The sequence below is a fragment of the Microcebus murinus genome, chromosome 3 (assembly GCF_040939455.1).
Source record: "Microcebus murinus isolate Inina chromosome 3, M.murinus_Inina_mat1.0, whole genome shotgun sequence".
NCBI lineage: Eukaryota > Metazoa > Chordata > Mammalia > Primates > Cheirogaleidae > Microcebus > Microcebus murinus.
Genome location: NC_134106.1, coordinates 52,659,762 through 52,679,187, shown reverse-complemented (window position 1 = coordinate 52,679,187; position 19,426 = coordinate 52,659,762). Strand labels below are relative to the sequence as shown.

Here is a 19,426-nt window from a genome sequence, read left to right as displayed (position 1 = left end):
AAAGAGCTTTGGTTTATGTAATTTATACTTATCAGTGAGTACCATATTAGAAATTAAAACTAAGAATTTTTAAGACATAAGAATACACAAATACACATTCTATTATTAGCCTTCAGAATGATGACATCATCACAAATCACCTGAAAATCCCCACTGTTCAATCATTAGAGAATGAGAGTAAAAAAGATAAATAACATCTTAGTATTATTATGAAAATTGTTTTTATTTCTCAGATTCCTTGAAAAGGTCTCTTGACTCCCAGGAGTTATCAGATCATACTTTGAGAAACTCTTATATAGTTGATAATATTGATGTTTTATGCTTCACTTTTCAGAGGCTTAAGGAATTTGTAATTATATGCAAACATAACTATACTATGTTATGCCTATTAGTTTCTAGTTTAGTATGAAGAAAAATTATTGTTTAGAAATTCTCTATTTTCTTTTTTTTTTTGGAGACACAGTCTCACTTTGTTGCCCAGGCTAGAGTGAGTGCCATGGCTTTAGCCTCACTCACAGCAACCTCAATCTCCTGGGCTCAAGCAATCCTTCTGCTTCAGCCTCCCGAGTAGCTGGGACTACAGGCATGCGCCACCATGCCTGGCTAATTTTTTGTATATATATTAGTTGGCCAATTAATTTCTTTCTATTTATAGTAGAGACGGGGTCTCGCTCCTGCTCAGGCTGGTTTCGAACTCCTGACCTCGAGCGATCTACCCGCCTCGGCCTCCCAGAGTGCTAGGATTACAGGCGTGAGCCACCGCGCCCGGCCTCTATTTTCTTCATGAGTGCCAAGTTCAAGCTAAATGCAAGAGAAATTCTATTCTACCAGTTTCCTTTTTGATATACAGCATTCTTCTGTGTACCAAAAATCAATAACACATTGTGTCTGCTCTCAAAAAGTTTACCATCTTAACAAGGCAGCTAAACAGCTAACAGTGTAGGATAGAGTAAATGTTAAATAGTGGAACTAGAGATGAAGTGGAGTATAATTAAGCAAAACCAAAAATGGGCCAGGACTTTTCAGACTCTGATTTTAATTTGTGATTTGGGTCATCCACAGAGCTTTTGAGCAAGAATTGCAACTTGGCCAAAAGTGGCCAAACTTTTTTCTGTGGCATCTTATTTTATTCTTCTTTTTTCTGTAAGGAAAGAGAATTCTTTAATGAGATTCCCATATGTTCTTTACCTATACTTAACAGTTATTTATAATTTGTTTTTTTTGCTAAAATATTGTATAATAAATTTGAGGTATTATGATGTTTCAGCCCTAAATACTTAGGTATGCATTTTTATAAGCTAAGAACACATTCTTTACATAACCATGTTACCATTATTACATGTAATAAAAGTAACAAAAATTCCTTAAAAGCATCATCTAATATCTATTCTTCTGTTTAAAACTTACTAATTGTGTCAGTGTCTTTTTACAATAATTTGTTTGGACAAAGGTTTCTTCATGGTCCACATATTGCATTTAGTTATTATGTCTCTTAAGTCTTTTATAAACTAGAAAACCCTCCTCTCCTTTTTTTTTAAAGGTATTATTGACCTGTTAAAGAACATGGCCAGGCATCTCTCTACTGTCTTCCCTATTGATGACTTTTCCTGTTACCCTGCCATGTTACATTCAAGTCTTTCTTTACCTCTCCCTATTCTATTTGCTTTCTTGTGTTGCCCAGGAGTTTGACCCTGTTTTTTTTTTTTTTTTTTTTTTTGAGACAGAGTCTCGCTTTGTTGCCCAGGCTAGAGTGAGTGCCGTGGCGTCAGCCTAGCTCACAGCAACCTGAAACTCCTGGGCTCGAGTGATCCTTCTGCCTCAGCCTCCCGGGTAGCTGGGACTACAGGCATGCGCCACCATGCCCGGCTAATTTTTTATATATATATCAGTTGGCCAATTAATTTCTTTCTATTTATAGTAGAGACGGGGTCTCGCTCTTGCTCAGGCTGGTTTTGAACTCCTGACCTTGAGCAATCCGCCCGCCTCGGCCTCCCAAGAGCTAGGATTACAGGCGTGAGCCACAGCGCCAGGCCTGACCCTGTTTTTAATTCATACCAAAATAGCAGACAGCAGTTTGGTTTGCATTTGCCTTTCAGTTTTTAGCTTTTCATTTTCTTATCTGAAAATTTAATTTTAAGAAAGAAGGATGACACAGTAATATACTAACAGCTCATTCTAAGAAGCTAATAAGAGAACCATTGGTTAGGTACAATGAAACATTAATATCTAATTATGCTAATAGCTAGACTAATGTCCCAGCCATCATTCATTTATTCATTCATTCTGTAAGTTATATGCAAACCATTGTGTTGGGCAACAGAGGGATACACAAGGGTAAATAAGCCTTGAAACTTATCCTCAAATAGGGGAAGTAGATCAATAACTATAACAGGAGATAGAATATATAAAGTGTGTAAATAAGGAACTAATTTAGTGCATTAGAGCTTTTAATGCTTTGGAAGAGATGGTTATACCAGCTGGAGAGAAAAATTTGGAAAAACCTTACAGATGAGGCATGCTTATTAATTTTGCTTTTAAAGATAAATAAGATTAGGGCAAATGAAGTTGAGTAAAGAGACCTCTGAATTAATAGCATGAGCAAACATGCTGGTAGACATCACAAGAAGGCAATCCAGTATTAGAGTTTTAGAGTCAGGTAGACCTAAATTCAAATTCCATGTTTGTTACATATTAGCCATTAAAGGACCTTGGGCAAATTATTAATGTCCCTGAGCCTCAGTTTCTATCTCTAAATGAGGATAGCAGTAGAGTCTACATCATAAAAGTTGTATTTAGGATTGATGAGATAATATATATCTGACTATAGCAAGTTCTAGTAAATATTGACTGCTAATGCTTTTGCTATTGTTGTTATTAATGAGAAAGGTAATAGTTCCCATTTGGCTAATACATTAGGGTAGGTAAACAGAGGAGTGGGAGATATGGCAGAAAGATAGTGGAGAGCTATGATTACCACTAGAAAGAAAGCTAAGTAATTTAAATCAGGTTTATTGAGGTATAATTTACATTCAGTAAAATTTACCCTTCCTGAGTATATGGTTTGATTACTTTAACAAATACATAGAATAGTGGAATACCACAATCAAGTTATAGAATATCACTGGTAAACATTCTCTTAGGCAACTTTTGTAGTCAGTCCTCTTCCCATACCCAGCCTCTGAAAACTACTGACCTGAATTTTGTCCATATAGTTTTGCCTTTTCCAGAATGTCCTTGAAATGAAATCATACAGAATATAGCCTATTGTGCCACACTCTCTCCCTCCCTCCCCCCCTCCCTCCCCCCCTCCCTCCCTCCCTTCCTCCCTCCCTCCCTTCCTCCCTCCCTCCCTTCCTTCCTCCCTCCCTCCCTCCCTCCCTCCCTCCCTCCCTTCCTCCCTCTCTTTCCCAGGCTAAAGTGCAGTGCCATCATCATAGCTCACTGCAGCCTCAAACTCCTGGGCTCAAGTGATCCTCCTGCATCAGCCTCCCGAGTAGCTAGGACCATAGGAGCCTACCACCACTCCTGGCTAATTATTTTTTGTAGACACAGGGTCTCACTTTGTTGCTCAGACTGGTCTCAAACTCCTGTCATCAAGCTGATCCTCCCACCTCAGCCTTCCAAAGTGCTAGGATTATAGGTATGAGCCACCATGTCCAGCCTGTTTTTTGACTTTTTAATGATGGCCATTCTGAAAGGGGTAAGGTGGTATCTCATTGTAGTTTTCATTTGCATTTCTCTGAAGTTTGGTGATATTGAACACATTTTCATGTTTGCTGGCCATTTGTCTATCTTCTTTTCAAAAAATTCTGTTCATATCTTTTGCCCACTTTTTGATGGGGTTGTTTGTTTTTTTCTTGCTGATTTGAGTTTTTTATAGATTCTGGATATTATAGTCCTTTGTCAGATGTATAGTTTGCAGATATTTTCTACCATTCTGTAAGTTGTCTATTTACTCTGTTGATTATTTTCTTTGCTGTGCAGAAGCTTTTTAATTTAATTAAGTCCCATTTATTTATTTTTGTTGTTGCTTTGTTGAAAATCAGTTGAATGTAGCTATATGTCTTTATTTCTGTGTTCTCTATCATGTTCCATTGGTCTATGTCTCTGCTTTTATACCAGTGCCATGCTGTTTTGGTTATTATAGTCTTGTAGTATAATTTGAAGTCAGCTAATGTGATACCTTCTGATTTGTTCTTTTGCTTCCCTAAGCAAAAGAGGCTATTTGGCTCTTTTTGGTTCCATGTGAAGCTTAGGATTATTTTTTCTAGATCTGTGAAATATAACATTGGTATTTTTATGGGAATTACATTGAATCTGTAAATCACTTTGGGCAACATGGACATTATTGTCTTCTTTTTAATGTTAGTTTGCTAGTAGGTGTGTATGTAGTGATATCTCATTGTGGTTTTGTTTTTTTTTTTGAGGTAGAGTCTCACTCTGTTGCTCCGGCTAGAGTGCTGTGGCGTCAGCCTAGCTCACAGCAACCTCAAACTCCTGGACTCAAGCAATCCTTCTGCCTCAGCCTCCTGAGTAGCTGGGACTACAGGCATGCGCCACCATTCTCCACTTATTTTTTCTATGTATTTTTAGTTGGCCAATTAATTTCTTTCTATTTTTAGTAGAGATGGGGTCTCACTCTTGCTCAGGCTGGTCTCCAACTTCTGACCTTGAGCAATCCTCCCGCCTCGGCCTCCCAGAGTGCTAGGATTACAGGCGTGAGCCACCGTGCCCGGCCTCATTGTGGTTTTAATTTACACAATTACATATCTGTTGAGCATCTCTTAATGTGCTTGTTTCTCATCCATATCTTTTGTTGCATACAGTGTTCAAACTTTTGCTCATTTTTAAAAATCAGGTTGTTCATCATCATCTTATGAGAGTTCTTAGATGTAAGTTCTTTGTCAAGTATGTAGTTTGTATTTTCTTCTAGTCTGTGGCTTGTCTTTTCATTTTATTAACAGTATCTAACAAAGATCAGTTTTTGATTTTGATGAAATCTAGTTTAGCATTTTTTCTTTTGTTGTTCATATTTCTTGTGTCCCATCCAAGAAAATCATTGTATAACCCAAGTTACAACAATATTCTCCAATGTTTTCTTTTAGAAATTTTATTGTTTTATGTTTTATATTTAAGTCCATGATCTATTTCTAGTTGATTTTTGTATATAATGCAAAGCATAAGTTGTTGTTTATTTTTTGATAGTTCTAGCACTATTTGTTGAAAAAACTGCCCTTTTTCCATTGGCACCTTTGTGGAAAATCAATCTACTATTTTTCTTTGGGTCTGTTTTTGGAATCTATTCTGTTCCATTGCTCTGTTTTTATACCAATACTACAGTATCTTAAACTACCATAGCATTATTGTGAGTCTTGAAATAAAGTAATGTGAGTCATCCAGTATTGTTCTTCTTTTCAAAATTGTTTTGTCTATTCTAGGTCCTTAGCTTTTCCCTATAAGTTTTCAAATCAGCTTATCAAATACTACCAAAAAGGCTGCTTAGATTTTGATTGAAATTGCATTGAATATGTATTAATAGATCAGTTTGGGGAGAATTGACATTTTAATATTATTGAGTCTTCTGATCCACAAACATAGTATATCCAGTGTTGCAGAAGCCAGATTGTACTTGCTACCCACAACCTATTTTTTATATCTCTTCCCAGTTCCATTGGGGCATCACACTGATAAATTGAAATTGGCCAAGGTGTGAATATTTGCACCACAGAAATCAACAAATACTACAAAGCAGCAATTTTGCCTCAGAGAACCAGTTAAACATTTATCACATACTACTAGGCCCATCTTTATTTCCTGAAGTCTTTAATTTCTCTCATCATAATTTTGTAGTTTTAAGTAAAAAATATTACACACGTTTTGTTAGGTTTTATCCCTAAGTAGTTTTTTTTATTTTTGATGCTATTGTAAATGGTGTCACAATCATTTTTTATTTCTAGTTATTCAATGCTAATATATAAAAATACCATTGATTTTTTTTATATTAACCTTATATCCCATATCCTTGCTAAACTCACTTTAGTTCTAATACCATTTTTGTAGATTCTTTAGGATTTTCTACATATATAATCATGTTGTCTACAAATAGAATTTTGCATCTTTTCTAATCTATATGCGTTTTATTTCTTTTCCTTGCCTGATGGCACTGGTTAGGACCTTAAGTACAGTGTTGAATAGAAATGGTAAAGCAGACATGCTTGGTTTCTCCAGTTTGGGGTTAAGGTGTTTAGCCATTGAGTATGATATTAGCTATAGGTTTTTGGAGATGCCTTTATCAGGTCGAAGAAGTTTCCCTTCTGTTTATAGTTTGCTGAGATGTTTGTGTCATGAACACATGTTGAATTTCATCAAATACTTTTTGTATATCTGGTGAGGTGATCATATAGTCCTTCTTTCTTGGCCTAATTTGGTGAATTGCTTTGATTGATTTTTAAATTTTTAAATGTTGAACCAACTGTACAACAGTTGTTGTACAGTTGAGATAAAACCACTTAAGAATTTCTTTTGTTCTTGGGATATTATGAAGGAAATTGGTTTGTAGGGTTTTTTTTTTTTCTTTTTCTTTGTCTTGTCTTGTCTTTTCTTTTCTTTTTTTTGAGATAAGCGTCTTACTCTATAGCCCTGGCTAGAGTACAGTGGTGTCATAGCTCGCTACAACCTCAAACTCCTAGGCTCAGCTATCCTCCTGCCTCAGCCCCCAGGTAGCTCGGACTATACGCACGTGCCACAATGCCTGGCCAAGTTTTCTATTTTTTGTGGAGACGGGGCCTTGCTCTTGCTCAGGCTGATCTCAAGCTCATGACCTCAAGTAATCCTCCTGTCTTGGCCTCCCAGAGTGCTAGCATCACAAGTGTGAGCCACCATGTCTGGCAGGTTTTTGTTTTGTTTCTAAGTTCCTGTTTGATTTTGGTATCAGGGTAATGTTGGGTTCATGAAATGAGTTGAAGTATTTCTCCTCTTCTATTTTCTGGAAGAATTTGTAGGGAATTGGTATTGTTTTTTCCCTAAATGTTTGGTAGAATTTACCAATAAGGTCATCTAGTCTTTGTGCTTGCTTTGCAGGCAGGTTTTAAACTATAAGTTCAATTTTTTAAAATATATATAGGACTATGTGGGTAATCTATTTCTTCTTGAGTATACTTTGGAAGTTTGTTGCTTTGAATGAATTTATATATTTCATCTGTGTTATTGAATTTATAGGCATTAACTTGTTCATAATATTCCTTTATTATCCTCTTAATGACCATGAAGATCTATAGTATTATCTGCTCTTTTATTCATGATATTGGTAATATTGTTAGTTTATGGTGCTTTACCCCTGCTACCTCCGACTAGAAGAACCAGCTTTTGGTTTCACTGCCATTTCCCCCTCTTTTTCTGATTTTTATTTCTTTTTTCCCCCTCTTCTGTCTGTATTAATTTTCTTTGAATTGCTTTGGATTTAGTTTGCTTTTCTTTTCCTAATTTCTTAAGATGGAAGCCCAGATTATTGATTTGAGACCTTTCTTTTCTTAATATAGATACTTTGAATTTCCCTTTATGAACTGCTCTAGCTGTGTCCTGCAAATTTTTTTTTTCTTCAAAATATTATGGGGATACAAATGTTTTTGGTTACATGTATTAATTTTGTTATGCTTGAGTCAGGATTATAAGTGTGCCCAACACCCAGATAGTATTCATTATACCCCTTAGGTAGGTTTTTACCCATCCCCTCCTCCCCTTTCCTCCCTGCTTGATTTCTACTAAGTTTTACTTTCCTCTGCACATGTGTGCTCATCTGTGAGTTCCAGTTTAATAGCGACTACATGTGCTTGTTTTTCCGTTCTTCAGATATTTCATTTAAGATAATAGCCTTCAGTTCCATCCAAATTGTTGCAAAAGGCCTTAATTTGTCCTTCTTCATGCCTGAGTAGTATTTAATAGTATACATATACCACATGTTCTTAATCCACTCATGAATTGATAGGCACTTGTGTCGATTCCACATCTTTGCAGTTGTGAATTGTGCTGCAGTAAACACTCAAGTGCAGGTGTCTTTTTGATAAAATGCCTACTTTTCCTTTGAGTTAATACCCAGTAGTGGGATTGCTAGATCAAGTAGTAGGTCTACTTTTAGTTCTTTGAGGAATCTCCATACTGTTTTCCATAGAGGTTATATTAATTTGCAGTCTCACTGAACAGTGTATATGAGCATTTCTTTTCTCTCCACATCCATGCCAGCATCTATTGTATTTGGACATTTTAATAAAAATCCATTCTTACTGGGGTAAGGTGATATCTCGCTGTGGTTTTAATTTGCATTTCCCTGGTGATTAGTGATGTTGAGCATTTTTTCATGTTTATTGGCCATTTATCTATCTTCTTTTGAAAAGCTTGTGTTAATGTCTTTTGCCTACTTTTTAATGGAATTGTTTGTTTTTCCTTGATGATTTGCTTGAGTTCTTTGTAGATTGTGATTATTAGCCCTTCATCAGATGTATAGCTTGCAAATATTTTCTCCCATTCTGTAGGTTGTCTGTTTGCTCTTTTGATTATTTCCTTAGCTATGCAGAAGCTTTTTTAAATATATATTTCAGAATATTATGGGGGTACAAATGCCTTGGTTACATATATTGCCTTTCTATCACCCAAGTCAGAGCTACAAGCATGCCCATTTCCCAGACAGTACACACTGCAACTACTAGATATGAATTTACCCATCTTCTCCTCCTCACTTCTACCTGCCCGACACCTGATGAATGTTACTTCCATATGTGCACATAAGTGTTGATCAGTTAGTACCACTTTAATGGAGAATACATATGGTGCTTGTTTTTTTCCATTCTTCTGATACTTCACTTAGACGAATGGGCTCCAGCTCCATCCAGGATAATACACTACAAGGCTAAAGTAACCAAAACTACAGATGCTTTTTAATTTAATCAAGTGCCTTTTATTTATTTTTGTTATTGCTGTGATTGCCACTGGAGTCGTCTTTATAAATTCTTTGCCTAGGTTGATATCTAGAAGAGTTTTTCCAACATTTTCTTCCAGAATTCTTATTGTTTCATGACTTACATTTAAATCTATTAGCCATCTCAAATTAATTTTTGTGAGTGGTGAGAGATATGGGTTCTGTTTTAATCTTCTGTGTGTGGCTATCCAATTTTCCCAGCACCATTTATTGAATAGGGCTGCTTTTCCTCAGTGTATGTTGTTGTCTGCTTTGTCAAAGATCAGTTGACTGTATGTAGAGGTTTTATATCTGCGTTTTCTGTTCTCTTCCATTGGTCTATGTGTCTATTTTTGTGCCAATGTGATGCTATTTTGGTTACTGTGGCCTTGTAGGATAGTTTGAACTCTCGTAATATGATCCAGCCAGATTTGTTCTTTTGCTTGAGATTGCTTTGGATGTTTGAGCTCTTTTATGGATCCAAATGAAGTGCAGAATTATTTTTTCTAGATCTGTGAAATATGACATTGGTATTTTGACACGGATTGTATTGAATGTGTAAATCACTTTGGGTAGAATGGACATTTTAACAGTGTTGATTCTGCTGATCTATCAGCATATGTTTTTCCTTTTGTGTCCTCTGTGATTTTTTTTCCTCAAGGTTTCATAATTCTCTTTGTAGAGATCTTTCACCTCCTTGGTTAAGTATATTCCTAGGTATTTTATTTTCTTTATAGCTATTGTGAATAGTATTGAGTCTTTGATTTGACTCTCAGCTTGACTGTTATTGGTGTAGAGGAATGCTACTGATTTGTGTACATTGATTTTGTAACCTGAGACTTTGCTGAATTTATTTATCATTTCCGAGAGTTTCTTGGTGGAATCTTTGGGGATTTCTAGATATGAGATTATATTGTCAGCAAAAAGCGATAGTTTGACCTCCTCTTTTCTGATTTGGATACTCTTTATCTCTATTCCTTGTCTGACTGCTCTGGCTAGGACTTCTAGCACTATGGTGAATAGAAGCAGTGACAGTGGGCACCCTTGTCTTGCTCCAGTTCTTAGTGGTAATACTTTCAGCTTTTTCCCATTCAGTATGATGTTGGCTGTGGGTTTGTCATATAACAGTTTTGTAATCTTAAGATATATTCCTTCTATGCCTTGTTGAGGGTTTTTATCATGAAAGGGTGCTGAATTTTGTCGAATGCTTTTTTTGCATCAATTGAGGGGATCGTATGGTCTTTGTTTTGGCTTCTGTTTATGTGGTGAATCACATTTATTCATTTATGTGTGTTGAACCCTTCTTGCATCCCTGGGATGAAGCCCATTTGGTCATGGTGGATTTTTTTTTTTTATGTTGTGTTGAATTTGGTTTGCTAGTATGTTATTGAGGATTTTTGTATCTATATTCATAGGGGATATCTGTAGTTTTCTTTTTATGTTCTTTCCTGGCTTTGATATCACAGTGATACTGGCTTCATAGAATGAGTTGGGGAAGAGTCCCTCTTTCTTGATATTATGGAATAATTTCTGCAGTGTGGGTACCAGCTCTTCTTTGTAGGTCTGGTAAAATTTGGCTGTGAATCCATCTGGTCCAGGGCATTTTTTGTTGGAAGATTTTTTTTATTGCTTCAATCTTGTTGCTCATTGTTGGTCTGTTCAGACATCCTATTTCTTCCTGATTGAATCTTGGAAGGTTGTGTGTTTCCAGAAATTTGTCCATTTCTTCTACATTTTTGAGTTTATAGAGATTTTCATAGTATTCACAGATGATATTTTGTATTTCTGTGGTACTAGTTATAATATCACCATTTTCATGTCTGATTGAGCTTATTTCGATCCTTTCTCTTCTGTTTCTGGTTAATCTAGCAAGAGGTCTATCCATTTTGTTTATCTTTTCAAAGGACCAACTTTTTGTTTCATTGATCCTTTGTATTGTTTTGTTTTGTTTTCCATTTCATTTACTGAAAGACTAAAGTCTCTAACTATGATTGTTAATTTATATATTTTTCTGTTCAGTTCTATCATTTTTGTTTTATGTGTCTTAAAGTTATATTTTTGGATAAATGTGTATTTAGGATCATTATGTTTTGTTAATATTTATTATGTAATATCCTTCTTTTCCCTGGTTATATTTCTTTTCTTGAAATGTACATTGATTCAAATGTAGTCAATCATTCTAACTTTTTTTTAATAGTGTTTATTTATTATTTCTCTTACTATCCTTTTGCTTTTGACATTCCTATGTCTTAATATTTAGTTTCTTATATCCAGAATGAAGTTTTTTTGCCTTTTTCCCCTAGTTTCACAATTGCTGTCTTTTATGGACCTATTAAACCTTTTAAATTTAATATAATTTTTTATATAGTTGGATTTAAATCTACCATTTTGCTAATTGTTTTCTATTTGCCCCTTCTGTTCTTTGGCCTATTTTCCCCTTTTTTCACTTTCTTTTTGATTAAATATTTTTTTATGACTTCACTTAATCTTCAAAGTTAGCTTACTAACTATGCTTCTGCATTTGTTTTTAGTGTCTGCTCTAGGGTTTATAATATACATCTTTAAGTCTACCTTTAAATAATATTTTTATGTCACTTTCTATGTAGTATAAGAACTTTATGACAGTGTACTTGTTTTCTCCCTCTCCTACTTTATGCTGTTGTTGTCATATATTTTACTTCTACTTATATTATAAAACCCCTAATACATTGCCACTATTTTCACTTTAGGTTGTCATGTATTTTTTAAAGTGATAAAAATGAGGAAAACAATGCTTTTATATTTATCCTATTTTTACCAATTTGGTGCTCTTTATTAACTTTGTACATTCATCTGATATCATACTCCTTCTGCCTGAAAACATGCTTTTAATATTTCTTGTAATGTAGGTCTGAAGGCAGTGAATCTGCTCAGTTTTTGTAAAAATCTGTATTTCCTCTTCATTGGTCAAAAAAAATTTTTTTTTTGCTAGGTTATCATTCAGTTCAGCTGTCCTCTGGCTTGCATAGTTTCCAACAAGAAGTCTGCTATAATTCTTTGTTCCTGAGTCATTACTTTGTAATATTTCTTTTTTCTTCTGATTGCCTTCAAACCTTAGTCTTTGATTTTCAGCAGTTTGACTATGATGTGTCTAAGTTTTGCTTGTGTTCGATCATGGTTAGGTTTCCTCTTAGATTCCTAGATCTGTTTTTTGTTCTTTTTTATAGTTTTCATTTCTCTGCTGGAATTTCTGTTCCATTAGATCCCTTAACATATTAACAGTTATTTTGAAATCTCCCTCTAATAGTTTTATCATCTCTGAGTCTGGTTCTGTTGGTGGCTTTATTTATTCACAGTGGGATATTGTTTTCTTTTGTGTATTTTGCAATTTTTATTACATTTATGAACATTGTATGTAATATAATAGTAGAGACTGAGGTTCATAGTATTTATGCATGGAAATGGATACCCCTCTTGTTCTTCAGGCCATTATTGTTAGGCATTGAATCAGTTATTCAGTAACTAAGTTAGGTTTCCATTTTGTTGTTGCTATTGTTATCCTCAGCACACTACAGTCTTCTAGTTCTGCCAGTGGTAGGCTGCTGCTGCTACCTTGTGTTTAATGTAGGGCCTAAGGTGTTAGTAGGTTTTTCTCATCGTTTCTGTTTCACCCTCTTCTTTCAGTTGTCTCTGTACACCTCTGCCACACAATGGGGGTCTCTCCAGACTCTCATCCTGAGCTTTTAGTGGTAACAGAGGAAGTCTTTGTTCTTTTTGTCTGGTCTCCATTGTAGGTAGTCTGTATACCTGGGCCTTGGATTGATAAAGTGTTCCTGCCTCTTCTTTGGTAATAGGCAACCTCTGGTTTGATTACGGCAGGATCCTTGGCTTAATGTGTTTTTCTCCCTTCCCTCAGAAGCAGGCATGTTTTGTTTCTGCCTTCACACAGTGGCGTCAGTGGTGAGAGTTTGGTACCCCTTCTCAGTGGCTTAAGGCCTTTTCTTTTTATGAGAAGAGGATTCAGGAAAATGGATGGAATTTGTTTCTTTCCCTCATGGCAACCAGTCACCTCCAGAATGCCTGTGCTACTGAAAATGATTTTCTATGATCTCCTCCCTTAGTCCTCATGTTTCTTGTGAGCACCTGCTTGAGGCTGTGGTGAAGAACTTAGAAGTGAGTACAAACTTCCCTTGTGTCTAGGATTCTCAGTTATCCTAAACACATGCTAGCCCACATTTGCCCTTGAGGAATTTGTTAAAATATTAGTTTTCTAATTATTTACTTCTATTGTGGTCACCTCTTCTTTCTATGCTTTCCCCAAAGTAAGACAGTTCCTGTGTCCCATCTCTCCTCTGTCCCATCTCTCCTCAGAGGGCCTTGTCACTCTTTGAAATTAGTTCCCTTGGTTCCTGTGATCTCTTTTGTCTGATGGATTCAAGAAAAATTATGATCTTACAGATTATCCCAGTTTTTTCCTTTGGTTAGGGTGGTAGCAATGGTCTCTTGCAGCTTTCTAAATATTAAAGAAAAGCTGAACCCAAAAGTTTTAAAATTAGTGAATTACATGATTAGAATTGTACTTTAAAAGGATTAGTCAGATAGTATGCAAAATGGATTTGGAGCGATATGGCATGTACTCTATTTGGACTATTTTCACCTATTTTTTTCCATTGAAGACTAAACAGCTTAAGTGTGCTATTCAGGAGGCCATTCCTGATATTGTCTAAATGTCCTTCACCTGTGTTCCTATAGCATGCAATGTCTACTTTTAGGAACACCAACCAGCTTTTAGAGGGACATCTCCCCAAAGGGACTGTCTCTGATTCATCTTTGTACACTACAGCTAGCAGTGAATCTGATACATTTATTCAAGCATACATACATACACATACATATATACATATATAAACCCATAGTACATAGACACATCAACATCAAAGAAAATATTAGATTTTACCAAGTGGTAGGAAGTTTTATTAAATGTTTGTTAAGCTAATATCTGGACTAATTAAAATACTATGACATTTGTTCAGGTAGTTAGAAGTGTTAAAGGCCTCACCTAGAGTGGTGCTTCTCAACTGAGGCAGTGTTGGCCAATGTTGGGCACACTTTTGGTTGTCATAACTTGGGGAGTGAGGGACTACTAGTAAGTAAGTGAGTAGTAAGTAAGTAAGTAGTGGGTACAGGCCAGCCCTATATCCTACAATACACAGGATACTCCCCACAACAAAGAATTAGCCAGCTCAAATGTTTATAATGTGTAAGTTGAGAAATTCTGACCTAGAATACAAACTAATATGCAAAACAATTTGAGAATACAACTGATAAGACTTAGTCATTGATTCAAAACAAGGAAAAGGAAGAGTAAGAACTGAGTTGGAGATTTCGAGTCTGTGCCAGGAGGATTCTAATAGCAGCAACAGTAATGGAAACAGGGAATAGGAACAGGTTTGGGAAAACTCAAAGTAAATCCAGTTTTGGAATGGAACATTGAGAAAATATGGGACTTAAACCCAAGAAAGTGATTCAGGAATGAAGATAAATAGAAGTCACAAGAATGGATAAAATTGCCACAAGAGGAAAAAGGGGAGAATAAAGGGAATTAATGATGAAGAAACCTTCCCCTTATGTGACAGGAGACCAAAGAAGAGAAAGTTCAAGAGAGGAAGAATCAGGAAAGCATAGTGCTACCTGAGGATAGTGTTAAAAGTGTGAGAGTGTGTGAAATACTGCAGAGTGATGAGAAATGGGAAGCAGGGAAATTACTAAATTTGGAAGTTAGCATGTCTTATTTTTTTCCCAACAGAAATTTTTGAAGAGTGTTGTACAGATAGTAGGGGAAGGTAGTTTGGGTGGTGGCAGAAACCAAATTTTAAGAATTGAGAGTAAAGAAGTATAGTCTCAAGTTTAGATAACTGAAGAAATGTGATGGTTAAGGTAAGGTGGAAAAAATAGTATCTTTAGGGAAAGCAGGAATGAAGGAGGGTTTGGGGTAGTGTGTCAGTTTTTTAGGGCTGCCATAGTAAATTACCACAAACCAGGTGATTTAAACTTACAAAAATGTGTTCTTTCATAGCTGTAAAACTTGAAGTCCTAAATCAAAGTGTTGGCCAGGGCATGCTCCCTTTGAAGGCTCTTGGGAAGAATTTTTCCCTGCCTCTTTCTAGCTTCTGATGGTTGCCATTAATCCTTGGAATTCCTTGGCTTGTTAATTCATGCTAGTGTCTGCCTCATCTTTACATTGCTGTCTTCCCTCTGTCTGTCTCTGTGTCTGAATTTCCCTCCTTTCTTTTATAAAGACACCAGTCAATGGATTTAGATCCCACTCTAACCCATTATGACTTCATGAGGTACCAGGTAGACATGAATTTAGGGGGACACTATTCAGCCCAGTACAGGGGAATAGTTAAGAGGATGTTATCACAATGAAATAATACTGTATGCCCACTAGAGTGGCTAAAATAAAAAAGACAGACAATAACAAGTGTTGGTGAGGATATGGAGAACTTAGGACATTCATACATTGCTAGTGATATTGTAAAATGGTGCAACCACTTTGGGAAACACTTTGGCATTTCCTCAAAAGGTTAAACATGGAGTTATCCTATGACCTAGTAATTTCACTACTAGGAATACTAGTAGTGGGATACCTAAGAATACCTAGTACTAGGAGTACCTAAGAGTACTGAAAACACTCGTCCACACAAAAACCTGTACATTAATGTTCTTAGCAGCATTATTCATAATAACCAAAAAAATGGAAACAACTCAAATGTCTATCAGTTGATCAATGGACAAGTAAAATGTGGTCTATTCATACAATAGAATATTATTTGGCCATAAAAAGAAATGAAGTACTGATTTGTGCTACATCATGAATGAACCTTGAAAGCATTATGCCTAAGTAAAAGAAGCCCATCCCAGAGAGTCACATATTGTATGATCCTATTTATGTGAAATGTCCAGAATAAGCAAATCAGTAGAAACAGAAAGTAGCTTAGTGGTTGCCAGGGGCTGGGGAAAGTAAAGAATGCAGATGACTTCTAATGGGTTTTGGCTTTCTTTTTGGGGTGATGAAATGTTTGTAAATTAATGGTGATAGTTGTATTAACTATGAATTTATTAAAACCAGTGAATTATATATTTTAAAAATGAATTTTATGGTATGTGAATTATATCTCAAAGCTGTTATTAATAAAAAAGATAAGGGGAATGTTTGAGACATTTCTGGGCTGAAAAGAGACAAACCCTGAGGTAGTCACAACTTTGCTTTTACTTTATCTAGTCTAGTCACATGGTTCTTCTGTAATAGTATATTGGAATTCATCACATTTTAATAAACTATGTAAGATTAGTACATTTAAAATATAGTTGTTTAGCCTAAATTTATCTTATAAATAAAATGATGCATAATTTAAGCTCTTGTGAATTCTAAGATGTAAGCTGAAAGATGATTATTCAAATCATACTAGTACATTGTTCCCTATGTAAGAATAGTAAAATGAATTTAAGTTTAAATTTTCATCATAGAACATTATAGAAAAAGTCTTCCTTTACCTTAGTGTTAGGGTAAGTATCATGATACTGACCCTCCTACAAAATAAAAAGAACATTTTAATTCTACCAGATTTCTGTTGATTGCAGACATGATCATGTTGACACATTCTTAAAATCATGTTTGAAAAATAATCTGTTAATTTAAAGGTGGCGCTTTAATGATTCATCATTGTATATTGAACTAGATTAGTCCCTGACATTTTTGAGTACTTTGTATCAAGGACTGTTTTGTGTTCTTATGAGTCATCTTTTTTTAATCTTTATAGCATCCCTTTGAGATAGAAAAATTAAGTAACTTGCTCAACATCACATAGACATGAATTGGAGAAGCTGGGATTTCAATCCAGGAAGTCTGTTTTAAGATTGAAACCAGCCTGTGTTCTTAGCCACTAAGCTATTTTAGCTCCCTCAAAGTAGATTAGGATGTATAATGAAAGGTACTCAAGATTTGTATGAGTAGAATAGATCACAGTTGAAGTGTAAGCTTAATAAGTTGGATATGTGGAGGGACAGAAAACATGTCTCTGGGAACAGTGGATACAATATGTAATCCAGAAGACATGAACATAATTCTTATTATTTTTTCCTGCCAGTATGAGGTGAAAGCTCCCGTTCCTTCTGCCTGTTTCAGGAATATTTGTAAGCAAATGGCAAAAATGCATGAAGCTATATTTGATCTTCTTCCAGAAGAACAAACACAGGTGAGTAGTAATTCTTAAAACTACTTCTGTATATATAACATGTAATATCCATGCAGAATTAGAGTGTTCTAACATACTTTTGGCACATTTGAGCTTAGTTTATGTTCCAATATTGGCTATCATTTTTTAGGTTGTTATATTCACTAGTGGAATATGGATAAATATTTCTAATTTCAAAGTGCCCTTTGCTTTGACAAACCAAAGCTATAACTTTACTATACTATAAGCAATCTAAAAAGCAGATATTCCATTTGTCCATTATTATTGGTCCCAGAGTCTACTTACATCATTCATTACATTATTAGTTTGAAAATCAGAATTGGCATTCATCAGTGAGTATCAAAATATGTTACTTACTGTGATTATAATCCAAATTGGATACAGGAGGAGTTAGTGATAGAGTTAATAAGATTAACACGCATAACTAACTCAGTCAATCTGCTTTATCATTAATATTTGTTAGATCAGCATAAGTGATCTGTAGTTAAGTACAAACCAAGAAAAAGAGCAAAATGGGGGAAAGTCTTTGGCACCTCTCACCTGCATAATGTCCACCCTGTACCTCTACTGTATTCTCCTACAAAAGTATTGCCACAGAGTTCTCTTCAGTGACATCCCTGCCCCTAACACCCCTTGTTTTTCTTGCTTGGAACTTTGAAGGTTTTAGTATTCCCTTATTTCCAGTCTTTACTCACCTTAGCTTATTCCCTCTGTAAAAGGTGAGCCTAGTTATAGAATGACATAATGTTATAACATAAGCCTAGTTGCTGTATGAGTAATGAACTTAACTTTCACTGGGATTTTTGCTATTCAGACAAGTTTGTTCATTTCGATTTGTTCCTTAATTGGTTGAGTGTTTAGAAATGGTATTTGGGAGCAGAGGGTAGCTTTCTTAGTGTCTCTTGCCTACTCCTGCTCCTGCTGGTCTCCTTTTCCATGCCACCTCAGACTTTTATCCTGTACCAGTTATTACCATTTTCCTTCATGCTTGCCTAGGTTTTCATTAATTTCATTAATCATACCACCCTCATGATTAAACATCATCCAGCTCCTTTGTGGCTCACTGAGGACTGAGGGGCAGCCATAAGATATGGAGTACCCACTAGGGTCTCTTTTTTCCTTCTGATTTCTTCCTAGCCAAGCCATCATTTTCATTCACATATAAGATCCTCCATCTGTGACATTTTGACCTTCTGGGTTTGCCATCTGAGTTCTAATTCTAAAGTAAGACTGACTTAGCCAGGTCAGGGAGCTAGGCATACAGGTACTTTATGTGTTTTTATCCCCACGATAATTTAAAGGATATTCTTTTCAAAGATAGACAAATGTTTCAGGTTTTATGTCCATATTGCCACTCGAATACCAGTAATTCTATAAAACTTTCATAATATTTTGTATATTTTTCCTATAGAAAATACATGTTATTTCACAAAATCATTTCCATAGATTAATTGTATATAATTTTAGGTCAGATATTTCCCAAAGAAATATTGGGCCATTGCGTTAAAAATCTGCATGCAGGTACAGTAAAATATTTTAAAGTGATTGTACTGGTTTAAAGTATGAAGGTATCTTTGCCTCTGTGATTGTGATTTATTTTTCTGTATCAAATTCCAAGTTAAATATATTCCACAATTCTCCACTACTTTTTCTTTTTACCTATCACAGTTTATTCCATTTACATATTTGACAGGAATTCTTGCAAGGTGCAGAAAGGCAGTTTGTTACTAAAAGTACTGCTAAGAAGGGAAAAAAGAGCTTTTATCCAACTATGGAGAAAAATCATAGTGAAATAGCAATTAAATACTTTCAGAGGAGCATTTTAAAAAGTATATGATAAATCAAAGGTTTGGGATTTTTAAATAGTTTCTCCAAATAATATTAGTAACTGAGAGATACTTATACCTTCTATTTCAGTAGAACTTTAAGAAACTTAGTTTTATTTCTTTTCCAGATGTTATTTTTAAGAATTAATGCAAGTTACAAACTCCACTTGAAAAAGCAGTTATCTCACTTAAATGTGATAAATGATGGAGGACCTCAAAATGGGTATGTTTTTAAACATATTTTCACCACATACTCCCATATCAGATTGTTTTAATGATTGGTTTTTATTCCTTACAATATCCTTTTCTGCTGTAATGCCGGGGACTAAAATTGTAAAATAAGCAACTTTTTGCTTCCGTCCCCCCTCATGGAAATGATGTCTGTTTGTCTATCTATCTATCTTAAAGTGGTT

General features: G+C 35.3%; 1 protein-coding gene across 1 annotated transcript in view; it reads left to right on the top strand.

The window, feature by feature from the left end:
* VPS54 (VPS54 subunit of GARP complex) overlaps positions 1–19,426 on the top strand; it is a 116,452-nt gene that overhangs the window by 90,755 nt on the left and 6,271 nt on the right. The window contains exons 21-22 of the mRNA XM_020286185.2: positions 17,080–17,187; positions 19,142–19,236. Coding sequence (XP_020141774.1) covers positions 17,080–17,187; positions 19,142–19,236 — 203 coding nt within the window. The remainder of the gene's footprint in view (positions 1–17,079; positions 17,188–19,141; positions 19,237–19,426) is intronic.